Raw genomic sequence first — 19,552 nt, forward strand, 5'->3', positions numbered from 1 at the left:
CTCCTGGCACAGTGGACCAGAGTTAGGTAAATTCATTCTTCGCTGGTGGAAACAGTTTGGCTCTGTTGAGATCCAATCTGTGTGATTGGCTGGGGCTGATGACGTAGGGGGAAGTGTTTTCCTTCCGTGTATAGTAGATCTACAAGCTCACAACGTGTCGCGCTGCTTGTAGATCGGCTATTTTGGTTTGATTATTATTCAAATCTCAATCTCAAACTTTTACCAAAGTTATTTACATTTGAGGACTAATAAGAGTATTTTGGGACATTTATAACATTCACTCCACTACATTTCATCACAAATATTGTACTTTTGGCTCCACTACGTTTCTAGGAAGAGAAAAAGTGCTTTATGAATAAACCTGCATACTCTTAAATTATAGTGGATTTTAGATTTGAGTTTTAGGTTATAGAGCACCGAAGTCCTGACGTCACTGCCAGTAGAGGGCACTTTTCAGCAGGCTTTACTTTTTGTATTGATATCCTCATTGGGGAATCTTAGATCGCTTCATATAAGAACTGTGTTCCAAAAATAAACACACCACCGTGGAGATTTTACTCATATGGATATGAAGCATCGACTGAAGGTGTAAATGTACACATTTACCCAAAGAGTAACACAATATAAACACTAGAAACCAGTCAAACAACCCAAAGACTACATTTCCCATGAACACGGCTGTTATAGGGACAGTGATTTCAGACCCGGAAGTAGTAGTTCTTAAGACTTTATAAGGCAGAATTTTTTCAATTTTCGCCAGAAACAGGCTGTATCAAATATGAATGAATATCATAAACGATGCAGAGCCACCCCCCTGACAAAAACGCCAGGGTGGTGTGTTTATGTTTGGAGCACAGTTCTTAAATGATGTGATCTAAGATTCCCAAATGGGGATTTCAACACATGAAAGCCACGAACCAGTGAAACAGCGCCCTCTAGTGGCAGTGACATCCGACTTCGGCGCTCTATTCGATTTTTAGATAGACAACTGCACATTTTTTACTCTGAACTTTTGATTTATAAAGATGGAAGTTGTATAATGTTGTAATCAGCTAAATATTTCAGTGTTTTTAATGCCAGCTGTCTTTATAAACCTGTGATCATGATGAAAGCTAAATAAACATAAACATAAAACTTACCAATGAAGACATTCCAGGGCGTGATATTGCGGTGGAGAATTGGAGGATTCTGATGATGGAGTATCTTTAAGCCAGTGAGAACTTGTTGTGCAATCTCCTGTTTACAAAGACGGCCTCCAGGAAATTCACTTCCTAACTGGATATATTCTTTCAGTGTGTATTCACATAACTGAAGCACAAGGTATACAAAGTTCTTATCCTCTTTATAGTCCACATATCGTACAATGGAAGGATCAGCAAGCTCTGGAAGACGTAAAAAGCCTGGCTCATTCTTCAGCACTTCATAGTTTAATGTTGTCATTCTCTTCACTGCAACTTCAGTGCCATCATCTCTTAACCCCAAGAACACCTCAGTTCCATCACTTTCCTTTGCGATGCGGAATTCACCACTTTTCCCCATCACAACATTCCCAACTTTGACAACTTTGTCATCCTCATGAGTGTTTGCAAGCTTCTCTAACTGTTGACTCCACCTTTTACTGATTCTGTTCCATTCTCTTTGTGTGTGTAGTGGTTTTTTCAATGTGATTATTTTTGTGGCCATGAACATCTTCTTCAGGGTGACTCGTGTGTTCCAGCCTTGGTCTTGGGCAAACAGGTAGACACAGTCAAACAGACCAGGAAACATCTCCATCAGGTCAATGTCAGCAGCAGCCTCAGCACTGTAAACACACAAAGCAGTGATCACTGAACACTAAATGTTATGATGAACTCACTGACATCTCTATCTAACTGCTGCTTTATAAAGCACTGAACACACTGACATCTATCTATCTGCTGCTTTATAAAGTACTGAACACACTGACATCTATCTATCTGCTGCTTTATAAAGTACTGAACACACTGACATCTATCTATCTGCTGCTTTATAAAGTACTGAACACACTGACATCTATCTATCTGCTGCTTTATAAAGTACTGAACACACTGACATCTAACTGCTGCTTTATAAAGTAATAAAACACATCACATTACTGAATTCAGCTTCATGGCTCCTAATCATTGACAAGCTTCAATATGAGCCAGAGAAGACAAAAGATAAAGAAATGTATAACACAAAATGTGTGTATTATCTTTGTGTTGTGGCTGTGTGAAGTTATCAGTTCCCATCACATTATTCGCCTCTTACTGCGAGGCGATGTGAGCTTGTAGATCAGCTATTTTCACAATATTTTCCTCTTTCTTATGTAATATTTGACAATTTGGCCAATTTGGTATTAAAAAGGTCTTAAAGGAGTAGTTCACCCAAAAAATTAATTATTTTCTATCAATTGCACACCCCATGAAGCCTTGAATTCATGGATTTATTTTTGTTTTTGTGGCATTCCTAAACCAATGATTTGATTCCCGTCTCCTACCGGCTAATGTATCCGGTAGGAGACACAAAGTAGATTATTTGTGTCTCCTACCGGATACACACCCGGTCATCAAATTATTGGCTCAGGAATGCCACAAAAACAAAAATAAATCCATGAATTCAAGGCTTCATGGGGTGTGCAATTGATAGAAATTAAGTCATTTTTTGGGTGAACTCCTCCTTTAAAAGTCTTTAAATTGTATTTTTATACATGTGCAGCCTACCGATCATTACCACCTAGTTTTGTTGATTGTGACCTTGACCAAGTTCTAACAAACATCCTACCCCACTTTGAACTACACACCCAGGGAAATTATTACACATTAGAACACATAATATTTGTACTTATAAATTAATGGGAGCGACTACACTGTTATATTGTAATCAAATTCAACTTACTGGTGCTGATGGAGATTGCGTATGAAACGCAGCAATTCCAATTGTTCATTCTCAGAGTATCCTGTCTTCCCTCTCCTTTTCTCCATCCCCTGGAACACCTTGGGTGGCAACTGGAAAAACACACACCTTAAATATTACATGAACTAGACCCCCAAACTGGGGGTCGGGATCCCCAGGGGGGTCCCGAGTTCAAATATGATTATTTTGGGGGGTCCACAGTTCAAATATGATTATTTTGGGGGGTCCCCAGTTCAAATATGTTTTTTTTGGTGGGTCTCCAGTTCAAATATGTTTTTTGGGGGGTCTCCAGTTCAAATAAGATTTTTTGGGGGGTCCCCAGTTCAAATATGATTATTTTGGGGGGTCTCCAGTTCAAATATGATTATTTTGGGGGGTCTCCAGTTCAAATATGATTATTTTGGGTGTCGTGGGCCTGAAAGGTTTGGGAACCCTTGACTAGTCTAATAGACATAAAGACACATGTTAACCTCTAAAGATGCTTTAGTTACCTTTTCTCTCATTTTGCCTTTCCATGCATCAAACAGTCCCTTCTCAGCACGCTGGCGCAATCCTGCCATGAGGTTCTGGTGGTCTGCATTTTTGTAGTATTTCTCTACTTCCTCTTCATTTCCAACCAGTTTCAGGAACTCTACTCTCCTGCAAGATTTTACAAAACAAAAATAATATACTGAAACCATCTCTCTTAAAACATGTTGGACATGTTGGTAGAAAAGTTACTATTAGATCAAACTGTTAACTACTTTAAACCTGACATAATATATGTTGACAATTTCATTACAAATGAATAAAAAGAAAGAAAAAAAGATAGATAGCAAAAATAGCAGATCTACAAACTCACAAAATGTGATGCAACAGGTTGAGAGCATGTAATCAGGTAATTTCACTATTTTTGAAAATGGGGCATAAAATGGTATTTCACTTTAAAACACGTTTAAACCCCTAGGGGGATCTCAGAGTTACTATAGGGGGGACCGCCAAATCTTTGTGTGAAAGGAACTTTTACCCCTATGTTTTTATTAACCACTTGAAGCCTGACTGATATTGTCCTTCTAATGAATGTTAGACTCATTAAAACACACGTCTCTGCTTCTAGTGACTGATATTGTCTTTCTAATGAACGTTAGACTCATTAAAACACACGTCTCTGCTTCTAGTGACTGATATTGTCCTTCTAATGAACGTTAGACTCATTAAAACACACGTCTCTGCTTCTGGTGACTGATATTGTCCTTCTAATGAATGTTAGACTCATTAAAACACACGTCTCTGCTTCTAGTGACTGATATTGTACTTCTAATGAATGTTAGACTCATTAAAACACACGTCTCTGCTTCTGGTGACTGATATTGTCCTTCTAATGAATGTTAGACTCATTAAAACACACGTCTCTGCTTCTGGTGACTGATATTGTCCTTCTAATGAATGTTAGACTCATTAAAACACACGTCTCTGCTTCTGGTGACTGATATTGTCCTTCTAATGAATGTTAGACTCATTAAAACACACGTCTCCGCTTCTAGTGACTGATATTGTCCTTCTAATGAACGTTAGACTCATTAAAACACACGTCTCTGCTTCTAGTGACTGATATTGTCCTTCTAATGAACGTTAGACTCATTAAAACACACGTCTCTGCTTCTGGTGACTGATATTGTCCTTCTAATGAACGTTAGACTCATTAAAACACGTTTCTGCTTCTGGTGACTGATATTGTCCTTCTAATGAATGTTAGACTCATTAAAACACACGTCTCTGCTTCTGGTGACTGATATTGTCCTTCTAATGAATGTTATACTCATTAAAACACACGTCTCTGCTTCTGGTGACTGATATTGTCTTTCTAATGAATGTTAGACTCATTAAAACACACGTCTCTGCTTCTGGTGACTGATATTGTCCTTCTAATGAATGTTAGACTCATTAAAACACACGTCTCTGCTTCTAGTGACTGATATTGTCCTTCTAATGAACGTTAGACTCATTAAAACACACGTCTCTGCTTCTAGTGACTGATATTGTCCTTCTAATGAATGTTAGACTCATTAAAACACACGTCTCTGCTTCTGGTGACTGATATTGTCCTTCTAATGAATGTTAGACTCATTAAAACACGTTTCTGCTTCTGGTGACTGATATTGTCCTTCTAATGAATGTTAGACTCATTAAAACACACATCTCTGCTTCTGGTGATATTGATTTAAGTTAATAACGTGGGCTTTGTAAATCATTGGCAAACCTTCGAGGGGAAAACTGGTCTGATGGGGAGAGACTGCATACATCTAACTTGGGATGGTGCAGCGCTCATCTCTAGAAATATAGACGAGTTTATCAATAAACTATGACCTGTGCTTCCACCAGAGCAGCCACCTACCCTACAAATCAGAACAATTGAAACTACTCGACCCCCAAGGCATATGAAACCAAGGGTTCGAGGAGCTGTGCATAAAAACTTGGCACAGATCAAAATAAATGCAGTAGTGCCACAAAACAAAATTATTAAATGTGGACTCCTGAACATTAGATCTATACGCTATAAAGGTGTATTGGTAAATTAAATCATATCAGACAACCATCTTGATCTACTTTGTCATACCGAAACATGGCTGGGTGAGCAAGAATACGTCTGCCTAAATACAGCCACTCCACCAAGTCACACAAATGCTCATATTCCTCAAGACTTTGTTACAGTGTACCGCCGTCCTGGGGCATACACTGAATTCTCAGAGTTTCTATCACGCCTAGTCCTAGACTCTGATAATTTTGGCCGCCGACATGAATATCCACGTGGATGTAGTAACTGATAGCCCCAGTAAAGCGTTTATTTCATTAATTGAGTCAATCGGTCTCTCTCAGTGTGTAGATAAACCTACTCACAAGTTCAACCATACCCTCGACCTTGTTTTGGTCTATGGTATTGAAATTGAACATCTCATAGTCTTCCCATATAATGAGAACCTTTCCGACCACTATTTAATAACTTTTGATTTTACATGAATTGATTACTCACCATTGGACAAAAATGTCTTTGGTAGAAATCTATCCGATAGTGCTGTGGGCAAATTTAAGGAAGCAATACCATCAGCCATCAACTCAGTATATTCCAACACCATTGAAGATCTCTATACTTATAGTCCCTCGCAGGTCGATCACCTTGTTGATAATGTCACAGGCTCCCTTCAGACAACGCTTGACTCTGTTGCTCCTTTAAGAAAGAGGGTAATAAAGCAAGAGAGGCTAGCCCCATGGTATAACTCTAAATCTCAAGCGAACGTCACGTAAGCTTGAAAGGATATGGCGTTCAACCAAACAGAAAGAATCCTGTATAGCCTGGCAGAACAGCCTTAAAATATATAGGAAGGCTCTCTGCAATGCCAGAGCCACCTATTATTCATCCTTAATAGAGGAAAACAAAAACAACCATAGGTTCTGTGGGAGAATAAGAGTTAAACAGCGCAGACAATCTCTCTGGCCTTAAAGGATAGAAGCAGAGAGACAGCGAACAATTGGAAGTCAGATCCTCATTCCTATGTAGCGAGAGAACAAGCTGGTGAAAGTGAGGCAATGTTAATTGGTTAATTGGAAGGGAAGAGTTTAGCCAGAAGACAGTGAATCTAGGGAAAAGGTCACCACTATAATACATGTAGAGTGTGTACAGAGGTGAAGATGATATCAGGCTAATCTCATTTACATATTGGCAAAGGGGGAACATCAACATGTTTGTGTGACTTCTGTTGTCCGCTGGGACAACAGAAGGCAACAACTAATGATATCATAGCATGAGACAGCAGAATATGAAACCTCAGAGAAGGAGGAGATAGGGAGGTTCCCCGAGTCAGGAGCCCCTGAAACGATATATTAAGGCCACGCAGAGGAGAGAAGAGGGAGATATTTGGGACCACAAAATAGCTGCTTATGCTGCCTGCTAATCTTCTGAAGCTGTAACTTCTCTTCTAAATAGACCTGACCTTTGCAGACGCGTCGCTAGGTCTCTACTAGGTTGGGGGCTTATCCCCCGCAGGCAACGGGCACATGTGCCCCCCCCCCCCCCCCCCCCGGCGCACACGCGCATTTTTTTCCGCAGATTTCGCGGATTTGGGTACTTTTCCCCCCATTTTTTGTTATTTTATTTCGGTTTTAGGCTTAGGGGTAGGGTTAGGTTAGGGTGATAGATATATAATAAAAATAAATAAAAAATAAAACACTTTTTTATTTATTTATTTATTTATTGGTGGCTTTGGATAAAACATTGGTGGCTATAGCCACCGAAGCCCCCGCCTGAACCTTTGTATAATGTAACCTTCACGACTGGACGTACGTTTAGGGCTGTCACGGTTACATAATTTAAACAGCGGTACAATATAGTGGCACAGAAGCACGATATGCAATAGTATTGCAGTTCCCAACCACAGCGCGCGCGTGCCCGTTTGCGCGCTAAAGAAATTATATATAGAAATTCTTTATTGGAAATAACCCCTTGAGATGTACCATCTCGTTTTCGAGGGGATCCACAGATTACAGAGATACATTTTTCATACATTTAGCCACAACATTTAACAGACAGTTCAAACAACATCAACAAAACAAAACAAAACAAACAGGCAAAACAAAACAAAACAAAACAGGACATACAACAATAACACAACAACAACAACACTTACAACAGTAATACACAGATCACTTAAATGGATCATTGGTTAATAGGTATAATGTGATAATTAGTCAAAGCATGAACAGGTAGTCTCAAGGTGAGAGGACAGCGCAGTTTTAAACAGTTTAAAAGATGTTATTGACCGAATGTGAACAGGTAGATTGTTCCAGTCAGAGGGAGCTTTAAATGTAAAGGATTTTTTGCCAGATGAGTTAGATGCTTTTGGGACTATAAAATAGATCTGTGCACAATGTAACCTTCACGACTGGACGTACGTTTAGGGCTGTCACGGTTACATAATTTAAACAGCGGTACAATATAGTGGCACAGAAGCACGATATGCAATAGTATTGCAGTTCCCAACCACAGCGCGCGCGTGCCCGTTTGCGCGCTAAAGGCAGTTTGTGCGGTTTGATTTCCTTTTATTTCGGTTAATTCGGTACCAAAAATGCGGTTTCTGCGGCTTAATTTCCTTTTATGTCGGTTAATTCAGTACCCCAAATGCGGTTTCTGCGGTTTGATTTTCTTTTAATTCGGTACCAAATATGTAGCCTACTCCATGAAGGGGCGCGCAGAACGGGCGTGCAGAACGGTGGATGCATATTTATAGCAGAAAGAGATTCACATTCAACTATAGCCTCATACTCATTCAATTCTGAACCGATTCATAACATTTAAAATTCTCTATTAGCTGTGAAGGGTCTTCTTTCATTTGAATCAGTCATGATTGTTTCGCCATTTCACCCAAAAGGTTTTTAAACAATTAGCTGTATTTAAATGTTTAATTAGTCTTCATTAATTTAATGTCAGTGTAAAACGAATGCAGTAGGCCAAATGTTTAAAATGCAAATAAAAATGGAACACACCAGTCTTCAGTTTTGGCCATTTATTAAAGTGCAAAAATAGGCCTAATAAAGTCAAGGCCCAACAATGGCCTAACAGCGCAAGTGCGCGACACTTTTTTCAAACAGTCTGTTTGAACAGATAGTGCAAAACAAATGTATACCGTAACATAAAAAGAAGTGCAAATAAGAACAGACATATTGGTCTAAATAAAAAAAGGAGCATGACACTTCAGAGTTCAGACATCAGTCTTAATTGAATGAGGTATTTGTCAAACACAAATAGTGCAAAACTAATGCAATGTAAAACGAAGTGCAAATAAGAACAGAACATTGGTCTTATTAATTAAAAAGGAGCCTAGTATTTGTTAAAAAAAACAAAAAAAAACAATACAATATATTGTAGTGCATTTTAACAACCTGCATTTATCTGTCTCTCTTAGACTTACTGAAATCAAAAATGTGCATATTTGTACAAATAAAACAAGATCAGAAACGTACAAAAATATTCAATATAATGCCCTGTAGGCTAATAGGCTCAATCTTTTAATTGCAAATAACAAACTACTTAATGAAATGAAAATATAAGTCCAGAACAAAAGCCATTTAATTATGCACTATAGCTATGGCAGGCTAGGCCATGAAATATTGGCTTCTTTAGCAAAAACTAATAAGAGTCAGACCTGGATCATCACGTCCTTGTTGCGCGCAAGGAACACCAGTATATTCACTTTATGTGGTTTCAGAGAGGAACGTAGGTGCGTAACGACATTCCCAGCTGTACTGAAAACTCTCTCAGATGCTGCACTGGTAGCACAAATGACCATGTACTTGCGTGCGATCTTAGCAAGCAGAGGATATCTAGCCTGGTTCTCACGCCACCAGAGAAGAGGATCATCGTTGGTGTCAATCAGATACTCCTGTAGGTAACGTGTGAGCTCGGTTTCTGCTCGAATTCTCTTGGGCACGATCAGCACGGGAGCGGCCGTTGGTGACTTCAGCATGTCTCCAAGACTCCTCTTTTTCTTTGCAGGAGGTGGTGTTGGCTCCACCTCGGCGACCACTTGCACAGATGATTCCTCTCCCTCGTCACGCCTGTCAGTGACATCCAGCATCTCGTCAAGGAGTGTGTATTTCGTTCCCTCTACATCAGAAGACAGGCCTTTGACAAAAGGACTTGTAAGGGATCAGGTTTGTACTTCTCCTCAAGAATGGCGCACATTTTTTTTTTATGTCCTTTGTCAAGTTGGTGTCATTCTCTGCTGGTGCCAGATATGTTTCAGTCAGAAGATTCAGCACAGGTTTGACTGATGACACAGTAACATAGTGCTCAGCAGACAGCAGGTCCGTAAACTCCGCCACAGGTTTCAATGCTGCATTCACAGACTCCAGAACACAGATGTCTTGCCTGGTTGGAATTAGATGCTCGTTTTTCTTGTTATCTAAAACCCTTTTGATAGCCGGCATTTGCTCCAAGACTCTGTCCACCATCTTCTGTTTCGTGCCCCATCTTGTAGCGCAATCCTGCACAGAATATAATAAAGGTAATTAGCTTACATATTTAATGCGCATTATTATTGTTATTATTATTAGACTAAATAACATTAAGTTACATTTTACATCATTATTTTTATATTATTATATATATTTTATTAGATGAAGGAATTAGAATATATAACTGTCGGTGATAGTCACGTGAATATGAATTGTAGTCTAAATAACAAACACTTTATTTAGTGGGCTTTACCTGTATCAGGCAGTGTTGGGTTATTTTGAGGTCCTCCTGCGCTTTCGCCAGATCTCTTCTCTTCAACCAGCTCACGGAGAACGCGGAGGCCAAGCTTCGACAGTGGCCCATTGCTCGGGCTGTACGCTCCTTGCTCTTTGCCATTGAGTTTGTGACTGCCAAGTGTAAATGATGTCCAAAGCAGTTAAGCCACGGCCATTTTAACTTATCGTTTATTGCTGCTTTGATATTCGCCCCGTTGTCCGTCGTGACAGCTTATCTACATCCAGAGACCAATCAGCCAATGCTCTTTCCAGGGCCTCTGCAAGGTTCTCAGCAGTGTGGTTCTGAGGGACAAACACGGTTTCGAGGCAATGTGACTATAGCGCCCAATCCTTGGTCAGATAATGCACAGTTAAACTCATATATGGAGTCATGTTGACACTACTCCACATGTCAGTCGTGGCGGAGAAGCAATCGATATTCTGGAGCTCACTTTTGATTGATGCCTTTAATGTATTGTACCTTTTGGGAACAGGAGTGTCAGAGAAATACGTTCTCCCAGGCAACTCGTACTCCTTGTCGAAGTTCTGTAGCATGGATTTGAAAGCCGGTTTCTCCACCGTTTTGAATGGAGCCATCTCCTCCACAAGAAATGATGTTACCGCTGCTGTAAGGCATTTATGCCTCTTACTGTCACGGCTGTATTTGGTAACACGAGCAAATGCTTCAGCCACCCCAACCTGTCGGCTGGCACCGGCCTGAGGAGCTTTGTTCTTCGGGGCTGCAGCTGGCAAACCCGCTTCTACAGACGGATGAGTAGAGGAAAGATGAGCCCTCAAATTAGATGTGTTTCCACGTTTAACTGGCACTTTCTTCCCGCATATTTTGCACACTGCCTCGTCCAAGTTAGCTGGCTCTCCATTTTCGTTTGGAATAAAGCCAAAATATTTCCAAACTGGCGATGTTGCGTTGCGCTTTGAAACGAGACCTGCTGCTCCTGCCATGTTGTTTATGTTTGTGTCGCTGTCGCGCGCTTCTGTCAGGTGCTGCTACCCCGGATGTAAGTATTAGGCGGGAGGCGCGCCCTCTTGGGCGCGCTGTGCGGGATGCTGTGGTTTGTGCGGTTTGTCTGCCCCCTTGCGGTTTGAAATTGTAATAGCGCGGTATGCGGTTAATGCGATTATCGCGACAGCCCTACGTACGTTCTTATGCTAACCCACCCGAAGTGATGATCAAGGACCTCTTGCGCCCACAGTTCCTTTTTGACACTCTAGCCAAATTGACAAAAAGGCATGACTCTACTGATCCACATATTCCTATATCCCTTAGCAGCAATGATTTCATGATTTTTTTCAATGGTAAAATCAATACTATCAGAGATAGTATTGAGAGATAACCTACTACTCTCAGCCCCTACTGGACCAGTCCAGAATGCCGCTGCGCGCATACTGACAGGAACCAGAAGAAGAGATCATATCACTCCTTCATTGGCCTCTTTGCACTGGCTCCCGGTTAAATACAGAATAGAGTTTAACGTTCTCCTCCTCACATACAAGGCTCTCAATGGACAGGCACCAGTATATCTCAAAGAACTCATCGAGCCCTATGAACCAGCCAGAACACCATTGCGTCCACAGTATGAAAAAATGCTTATACGGCTCCAGGAAACCCCAAAAAAAGTTAGAACAGGAGGCAGAGCATTTAAGTTTCAGGCACCTCAGCTGTGGAACCTTCTCCCAGTCTCAGTCTGTGAAGCAGACACACTCTGTATATTTAAGACTAGACTAAAAACCTTTCTCTATGATAAAGCCTATAGCCGAAGTGTATAGACTCAGTCACCCTATAGTCATCCTCTCTCCCCTCCCCCTCCCCACCTCCCCCCTCTCTCCTCTCATCTTCTCTCTTCTCGTCCTCCCTTTTGGTTGTGTGGGTTTGTGTCACATTGTAAAGTACATGTAAAGTGTCTTGAGACAACTTGTTGTGATTTGACACTTTAATAAAATTGAATTGAATTGAATATTTACCTTCTAATGAATGTTAGACTCATTAAAACACACGTCTCTGCTTCTGGTGACTGATATTGTCCTTCTAATGAATGTTAGACTCATTAAAACACACGTCTCTGTTTCTGGTGACTGATATTGTCCTTCTAATGAATAATGAGACGATCTTTCAATACATGTTTATGAAAAATATGTTTTTAAATGGAAAAAAAAAATGTCTTAGAAGGACAATATCAGTCACTAGAAACAGGAATAGATAGCATTGAGATGTCAGTGAGTGTATAATAAAATACTGTGTGTACAATGGAAAATATTTGACTTTTTCTCATACTTTTCATTTCCCCAGAAGTAAGGATGAGCCAAGCATTCCTCCACTGTAGGTCTGTTCTCTGGGTCTTCATTGATCATCCTCTCGATGAGATCCTTGGCAACCACATCCTGAACATGGTCCAGTTTGTAGTTTCCATCCAGAATGTTGCCTTCACATCTAGCACCAGTACCAAATGGATGGTATCCTCCAGACAGGATGTAATATAACAACATCCCAGCCACCTTTAGAATGAACATGAACATTTAGTGACAGTACAGTAGGCCTATGTGTTGTTTTCATTAATTAAATTGTTCTCAAGCAGAATAAGAACAAACCTGGATGTCAGCACTTCTTTTATACGGTACAGGTTGTTCACTACCATCGTTAATGGTCTCCTTCGCCATCCAGAATTGTGTTCCTGCACTGCTGGTGAAATATGTTGTTTGTTCTTTGGCAAGCCGTCTGCTTATTCCAAAATCAGCCAATCTGGCCTTCCTTGTAACATCTGCAGGGTAAATTTGGTAGATGTATTTTTAAAAAGATTTTTAAATGACTAAAATACATTGTTGTTTTATTTTTCTTCTTGGAGCAGACCAGTGTAAATATGTGGATGATATGACTATGGCCCAGTCATAGAGGTCCAGGTACCCTGCACCCTCCAACAGACACTGAATGCACACTTGAGTCAATCAAAGATGTTCCGTCTGGAGGACATATTTTATTTTCTGACCATAAGTGCATTTTACATAAAAGGTTCTGAGATGTTTCCCACCGTGGACAGTCTTTCAACATTATAAAACTGTCTTTGTTTCGGTGAGTAGTTATATCTATCTATATCTGTCTATAGAATAACACTGCTCCTGGCACAGTGGACCAGAGCTAGGTAAATTCCTACTTCGCTGGTGGAAACACCAATCTGTGATTGGCTGGGGCCGATGACATAGAGGGACGTGCTTTCCTTCCGTAAATAGCTGATTTACAAGCACACAATGTGTCGTGCTGCATGTAGATCGGCTATTTTGGTTTGATTATTATTTTTATCTCAAACTTTTACTAAAGTAACTTACATTTGAGGACTAATCAAGAGTATTTTGGGACATTTATAACTTTCACTCCACTACATTTCATGACAAATATTGTACTTTTTGACTCCACTACATTTCTGGGAAAAAGTGCATTATGAATAAACCCCTTAAGCCTGCCTACTGTTAAATGATAATGGATTTTAGATTTGTGTTTTAGGTTATTAGATTTTTTAGACTGCACATTTTAGATTCTGAACTTTTGATTTATAAAGATGGAAGTTCTATATTGTAATCAGCTAAATAATTCAAGGTAACACAGGGTAAGACACAACTAAAGGTTGCGTCTATAATGCATTATAATCACATTTATAACGCATTATAACGCACTTATAAGGCATAACACTTATAACACTTGTTATAGATGTTTATAATTATGCATAACAACTTATAACGAGTGCCTTATAAGTGCATTATAATGCATTATAAATGTAATGCATTATAGACACAGCCTTTAAGTAAAGTGTTACCTACAGTAATTCAGTGTTTTAAATGCCACCTGTCTTTTTAAACCTGTGATCATGATGAAAGCTAAATAAACAAACATTAAACATAAAACTTACCAATCAAGACATTGTGGGGCTTGATATCGCGGTGGAGAATTCGAGGATTCTGATGGAGTATCTTTAAGCTAGTGAGAACCTGTTGTGCAATCGCCTGTTCAGAAAGACGGCCTTCAGGAAAATCACTTCCTAACTTAATGTACTCTTCCAGTGTGTATTCACATAACTGAAGAACAAGGTATCCAAAGTTCTCATCCTCTACAAAGTCCACATATCGTACAATGGAAGGATCATCAAGCTCTGGAAGACGTAAAACGTCTTTCTCATTCTTCAGCGCTTCATAGTTTTCTTTAGTCATTCTCTTCACTGCAACTTCAGTGCCGTCATCTCTTAACCCCAAGTAGACCTGAGTTCCATCACTTCCCTTTGCTATGCGGAATTCACCACCTTTCCCCATCACAACATTCCCAACTTTGACAACTTTGTCATCCTCATGAGTGTTCGTAAGCTTCTCTAACTGTTGACTCCACCTTTCACTGATTCTGTTCCATTCTCGTGTTTTTTTTGATGGATCCATTTCATTGCTTCAGAATAGCTGTGAGGAGACAAAAGTGTGAGTTCAATACATCTGCTCATACAGTGTGTATATAACACACACACACACACATACACACACACACACACACACACACACACACACACACACACACACACACACACACACACACACACACACACACACACACACACACACATTCTGTAAATATGACATATCTACAATAAAAGGCTGTCGGTAACCGGAAGAGTGTTAGTGTAGCTTAGTTGGTAACACTTTAGAATAACTATTCGTTATAAGTAGTTCATAGATCATTCATAAACTGTTAGCTAATGAGTTATTAATGACTTGTTAAGCATTTGTTAATACTTAGTTAAGGATTAATAACAATGCCTTATAACTACTTAATAGATCATTTATGAACCATTAGTTAATGAGTTATTAATGTATTGTTAAATGTGTGTTAACAGCTAGTTAAGGAGTTGTAACAATGCCTTATAGTTAATAGATTACTAAAACTATTAGTTAATGAGTTATCAATGACTTGTTAAATATCTTTTAACTAGAGGCCCGCTAGCCGCGCACGGGTTCAGTTGTTGTTGTTCTGGCAATGCGTAGATTTCAATGGCCGCCGCTTCGTGTTGTTTCGGCTGTGGCCGTCGGTGTTCGGTGGTGCGCACGGTAAACGGTGCAAAACTGTTTCCCCTTACGTTGTGGTCGTAATGTGGTGAGTGGAATTAATTATGTTGCGAGGTGGAAAATGTGTAGTGAGCAATGTGAAGTTGCATAATCCACACGTAAATTCAGCGCGCACGTTGTGGCTACTGTGGTGGCGAGATGTGGTGTATAGTTGTTGTGTTATGTCGAAATCAGTGCTGTGGGTATGGCGTCAGCGGCGAGGCGGAAGTCAATCCTCGTTTATATAAGTAGATAGTATGTTAACGATTTATAAATATGCCTTATAGATAGCTAATAGATCACTCACATTAGTGAGTATTAGTTAACTGACTTATTAACTGTATGCTGATTATTTATAATAACTATGTTTTATAAATGCCTTATAACTTGTTAAGAGATCATTTATAAACCATTAGTTAATGAGTTAATAATGTCTTGTTAACAGTTAGTTAAGGGGTTATAACTATCCCCTATAGATGATTTATTGATTACTTACAAACTATTAGTTAATGACTTGTTGATAACTTGTTAAATATTTACTACCTGTATGCTAATGATTTATAACTATGCCTTATATATGTTCAAAGGATTATGAACAAGCTATTACTAAATCACTTGCTAATGGCTAGTTAAGTATTTGTTAATGATTAATATATGTTATTGGGTAGTTATTCTAAAGTTGCAACTACTCCTCATTCCCAAAAAATAGCTGATCTACAAGCTCTCAACACCTCACAATTGCGAGGCGGGGAATTGAACCAGGAACCCTTTCCTAGTGCTAATTCTCAGTGTACTGTTAAAGGACGACTTCACCGCTTTTCAACCTATCTTCATATAATTGGTCCTCACTAATACTCATGATAAAATGGTGCAATTTTTTTCTACTTGGTCTGTGTCTCAGAGGAGGGCTGTGGACAGTCCAGAAACCTGTCTACCAGTGACATCATCGTTAGGCATGATTCTTTTTTTTTCAACAAGATTTCACATTTTTTATTTAGATTTTTATTAACACGAGAACAATGGCTTCTTTTATTGCATTGCAACTTTCCAGGAATAGAAAGCCTGCAGTTTCTATTTGCTTGGATTCCCCATTGATGATGTCACTGGTAGACAGGACTCTGAACTGTCCACAGCCCTCCTCTGAGACACAGACCGAGTAGATTTTTTTTTTACCATTCTATCATGAGTATCAGTGAGGACCAATTATATGAAGATAGGTTGAAAAGCGGTGAAGTCGTCCTTTAAAGGCCTTGGGAGGCGTAAAATGGACTTCATATATAGTCTATTAAAGAGACACATTTAATAACAAAGTCTCTATTGCAGTTTAACATATTTTTTAAACAATTTAAATGCACATTCTTCATGTTTGCGCCGGTCTGCACCTTTGGTTCAGGAGAGTCCGCACATTGTGAAATTGCACTAAATTAGCTTCAGGCAGGGCTACTTGTCAACCTGTTAGATGTCCTACCTAACACCAGGGAACAGACACTAATATAAAACCCTAAAGGTCTCCGGTCAACCATAGAGTTTTCCACATTGTGAAATTGCACTAAACTAATGGTGTCTTATAGGACAGGACAGTAGGTTACTGTATAGGAAGTAGGATAGAAAGATGTATAATAGTACAGTATGATGTTATTAATCAGTAAATATTTTAAGCTTCATCCATGATATTATAGACCCCTTAACAGACAACGTTACTCTGATAAGAACCAGTATGCGTGCAACCAGTATGCTCGCAATGAAACACATTCTGTCAGGTCTCGCTAGGACGCGCCTCACTAGCCAACACACAAGAGAGGGTTGGGGTGTGCTGAAACCAGCGCAACCCAAAACAACAGGTTGAGACAATCACCTGTGCATTCAGTCTCAATGTTGGTAAACAAATAATTGGTCTATTGATCAGTATAAACTCACCTACTGTAGGAACCGATTTTTAAGTGTTTAGTATGCTGACATAAAGTAATTGGGTTAATGTGTATTCATTTTGTTAATGTGTTCAACTAATTAATCATTTAATTGAATATATAAAGTATATTCATCTCCCTATGTATGCAGAAGCCAAACACTTCATACTAGGTGGTTTGTTATGGTTACAAAGCTTCAGTGAGTTATGTGTTGACATTCCTCAGAGAAAGAACAGGGCTGTATATTCTCAGGCTTATCTCTCCTCTCTGCTGTAGCTGAGAGCCAATCAGTTGTGATTACTTTTTGTACTTATTACTTTAGGTACTTTCTAAGTACCTCCGTGTTTCTGATACTTTTAAGTCACGCCTCCCTGCTTACTGTCTCTGTATCTCGTTCTCTGTCTGCTATATAAATGTATGTAAAGTATTTGTACGTCAGAAATGATTCAGGTCAAGCTGTACATTTACTCCTTGCGGCAAGTAAAAAGTGAAGGAGATCTCCGCTGTGTCTGTGTCTATCTTATTCCAATGTGTGATCTGAGCCTAAGGTGTTTGTAAAATGATAAAGCAATCTATCATTACAATGGTCCCTCGAGCCTGGATGTCAGAGCTGTTCCAAGAAGATTAAGAAGGAAGACGCCGCCGGAAAAGTCTGCAAGCAGCCAGGACCCGGATCCTGCAAAATCCTGGAGCGTGAATTCGATCCAGGTCGGCGGTCAACTCGTCTGACATCTTATCTTCAAGGAACGGCCGACGGCATTTGAACGCTGATCACACAACTATAAGATAGCACGTAAGTGAGACACAAAAGTTGTCTATCTATGTGAATATAGACATTGTCTAGCTGTGTGGCTATAGACATAAGCCTAAGCACTGAATAAGCAGTGAAATCTTAGGATATTTTGCTATGTTTTAGAAGCAACAGAGTGATTTATTTCCTGCAAATTGTATACTGTAGTGTGTATGAAATCACAGATATTGACGGACGCGCGTCATCACTATGTGTATCCAAACGCGATATGTTTATCCAAACGCGATCTGAGTGAATTATCCGGGTCTAACAATTTTCTCTCCGCGGTCATCACTATGAGTGAGCCGTGAGCACTTTTCCGGATCTGATCATCTAGAATAACCCACAAAGTACCCTTGGGTGTTCGATGAGAAATCCGTTGGAACGTGGTGAAACTGAATGTGTTTATATTGTATGTTTGTGCTTAATATTACTAAAAGATCCTCACTACCGTGAGCACCTTTCCGGAGAAATCCGTTGGAACGTGGTGATACTGTGATATTAAGATGTTATTAAGGAATGTGTGAAGTATGATTCAACCAGTATACAGCAGTGTAAATAACGCTCGAAATAAGTGTGAGTGCGGGTCACGGTGGTTGAGAGACGAGTAGTGTCTCACCCCCCCTTGGACTGGTGACTATTGTGTGAATCTATGAATGAAAGTACAGTGTGATGGATGGGATCCCCATGAATGTGTGTGCCTGGTGAGTGACATGAGTATGTGAATGAAATTGAAGTTCATAGATACAGTGATTTTGTCAAGATCTGTGTCAGTTGTAAGACTTTGTGTGTGTTTGTATTACTCTACATGTCGTGCTGTACCAGGACACGTGATGCATTGAGTCTTGAATGAGTGAGCAGACAAAGTGTCGTGACTTTGAATGAATAAGATTTTCAGTGTCTGTGTATGTCCTCACGAGTATAGGAATACAAGTGAGTGTGTGTGTGAGGGCTGCATGCGTGCTGAGCAGAGAGAAATAGCGACTGCTTGAGAGAGAAAGCTGTGTGTGGAAAGTAACTGAGTACATTTACTCAGATACTGTACTCAAGCGTGCGTGTATGCAAGATGGGAGAGAAAGCGAAAGAGGCAAGTGATTAATGAAATCCTGTTATGATGTCCATTTTGAAAAGGTGAAAGCAAGAAGAATGTGAAGATTAAAAAATAAATAAAAGGAGGGAATGTAGGAACCGATTTTTAAGTGTTTAGTATGCTGACATAAAGTAATTGGGTTAATGTGTATTCATTTTGTTAATGTGTTCAACTAATTAATCATTTAATTGAATATATAAAGTATATTCATCTCCCTATGTATGCAGAAGCCAAACACTTCATACTAGGTGGTTTGTTATGGTTACAAAGCTTCAGTGAGTTATGTGTTGACATTCCTCAGAGAAAGAACAGGGCTGTATATTCTCAGGCTTATCTCTCCTCTCTGCTGTAGCTGAGAGCCAATCAGTTGTGATTACTTTTTGTACTTATTACTTTAGGTACTTTCTAAGTACCTCCGTGTTTCTGATACTTTTAAGTCACGCCTCCCTGCTTACTGTCTCTGTATCTCGTTCTCTGTCTGTTATATAAATGTATGTA

At 39.6% G+C, this 19,552-nt stretch overlaps 1 protein-coding gene across 1 annotated transcript in view; it reads right to left on the reverse strand.

Annotated features, from left to right (window-relative positions):
- The window catches only part of LOC311054051 (uncharacterized protein), a gene marked incomplete at its 3' end in the record, with an annotated part of 82,920 nt that overhangs the window by 45,570 nt on the left and 17,798 nt on the right, over nucleotides 1-19,552 (reverse strand). The window contains exons 4-9 of the mRNA XM_084069931.1: nucleotides 14,094-14,628; nucleotides 12,784-12,953; nucleotides 12,470-12,690; nucleotides 3,405-3,552; nucleotides 2,896-3,005; nucleotides 1,140-1,801 (exon numbers count right to left, since the gene is read on the reverse strand). Coding sequence (XP_083926057.1) covers nucleotides 1,140-1,801; nucleotides 2,896-3,005; nucleotides 3,405-3,552; nucleotides 12,470-12,690; nucleotides 12,784-12,953; nucleotides 14,094-14,610 — 1,828 coding nt within the window. The 5' untranslated portion in view covers nucleotides 14,611-14,628. The remainder of the gene's footprint in view (nucleotides 1-1,139; nucleotides 1,802-2,895; nucleotides 3,006-3,404; nucleotides 3,553-12,469; nucleotides 12,691-12,783; nucleotides 12,954-14,093; nucleotides 14,629-19,552) is intronic.

The sequence above is a fragment of the Gymnoscopelus microlampas genome, assembly GCF_963454915.1.
Source record: "Gymnoscopelus microlampas genome assembly, chromosome: 10".
Classification (NCBI taxonomy): domain Eukaryota; kingdom Metazoa; phylum Chordata; class Actinopteri; order Myctophiformes; family Myctophidae; genus Gymnoscopelus; species Gymnoscopelus microlampas.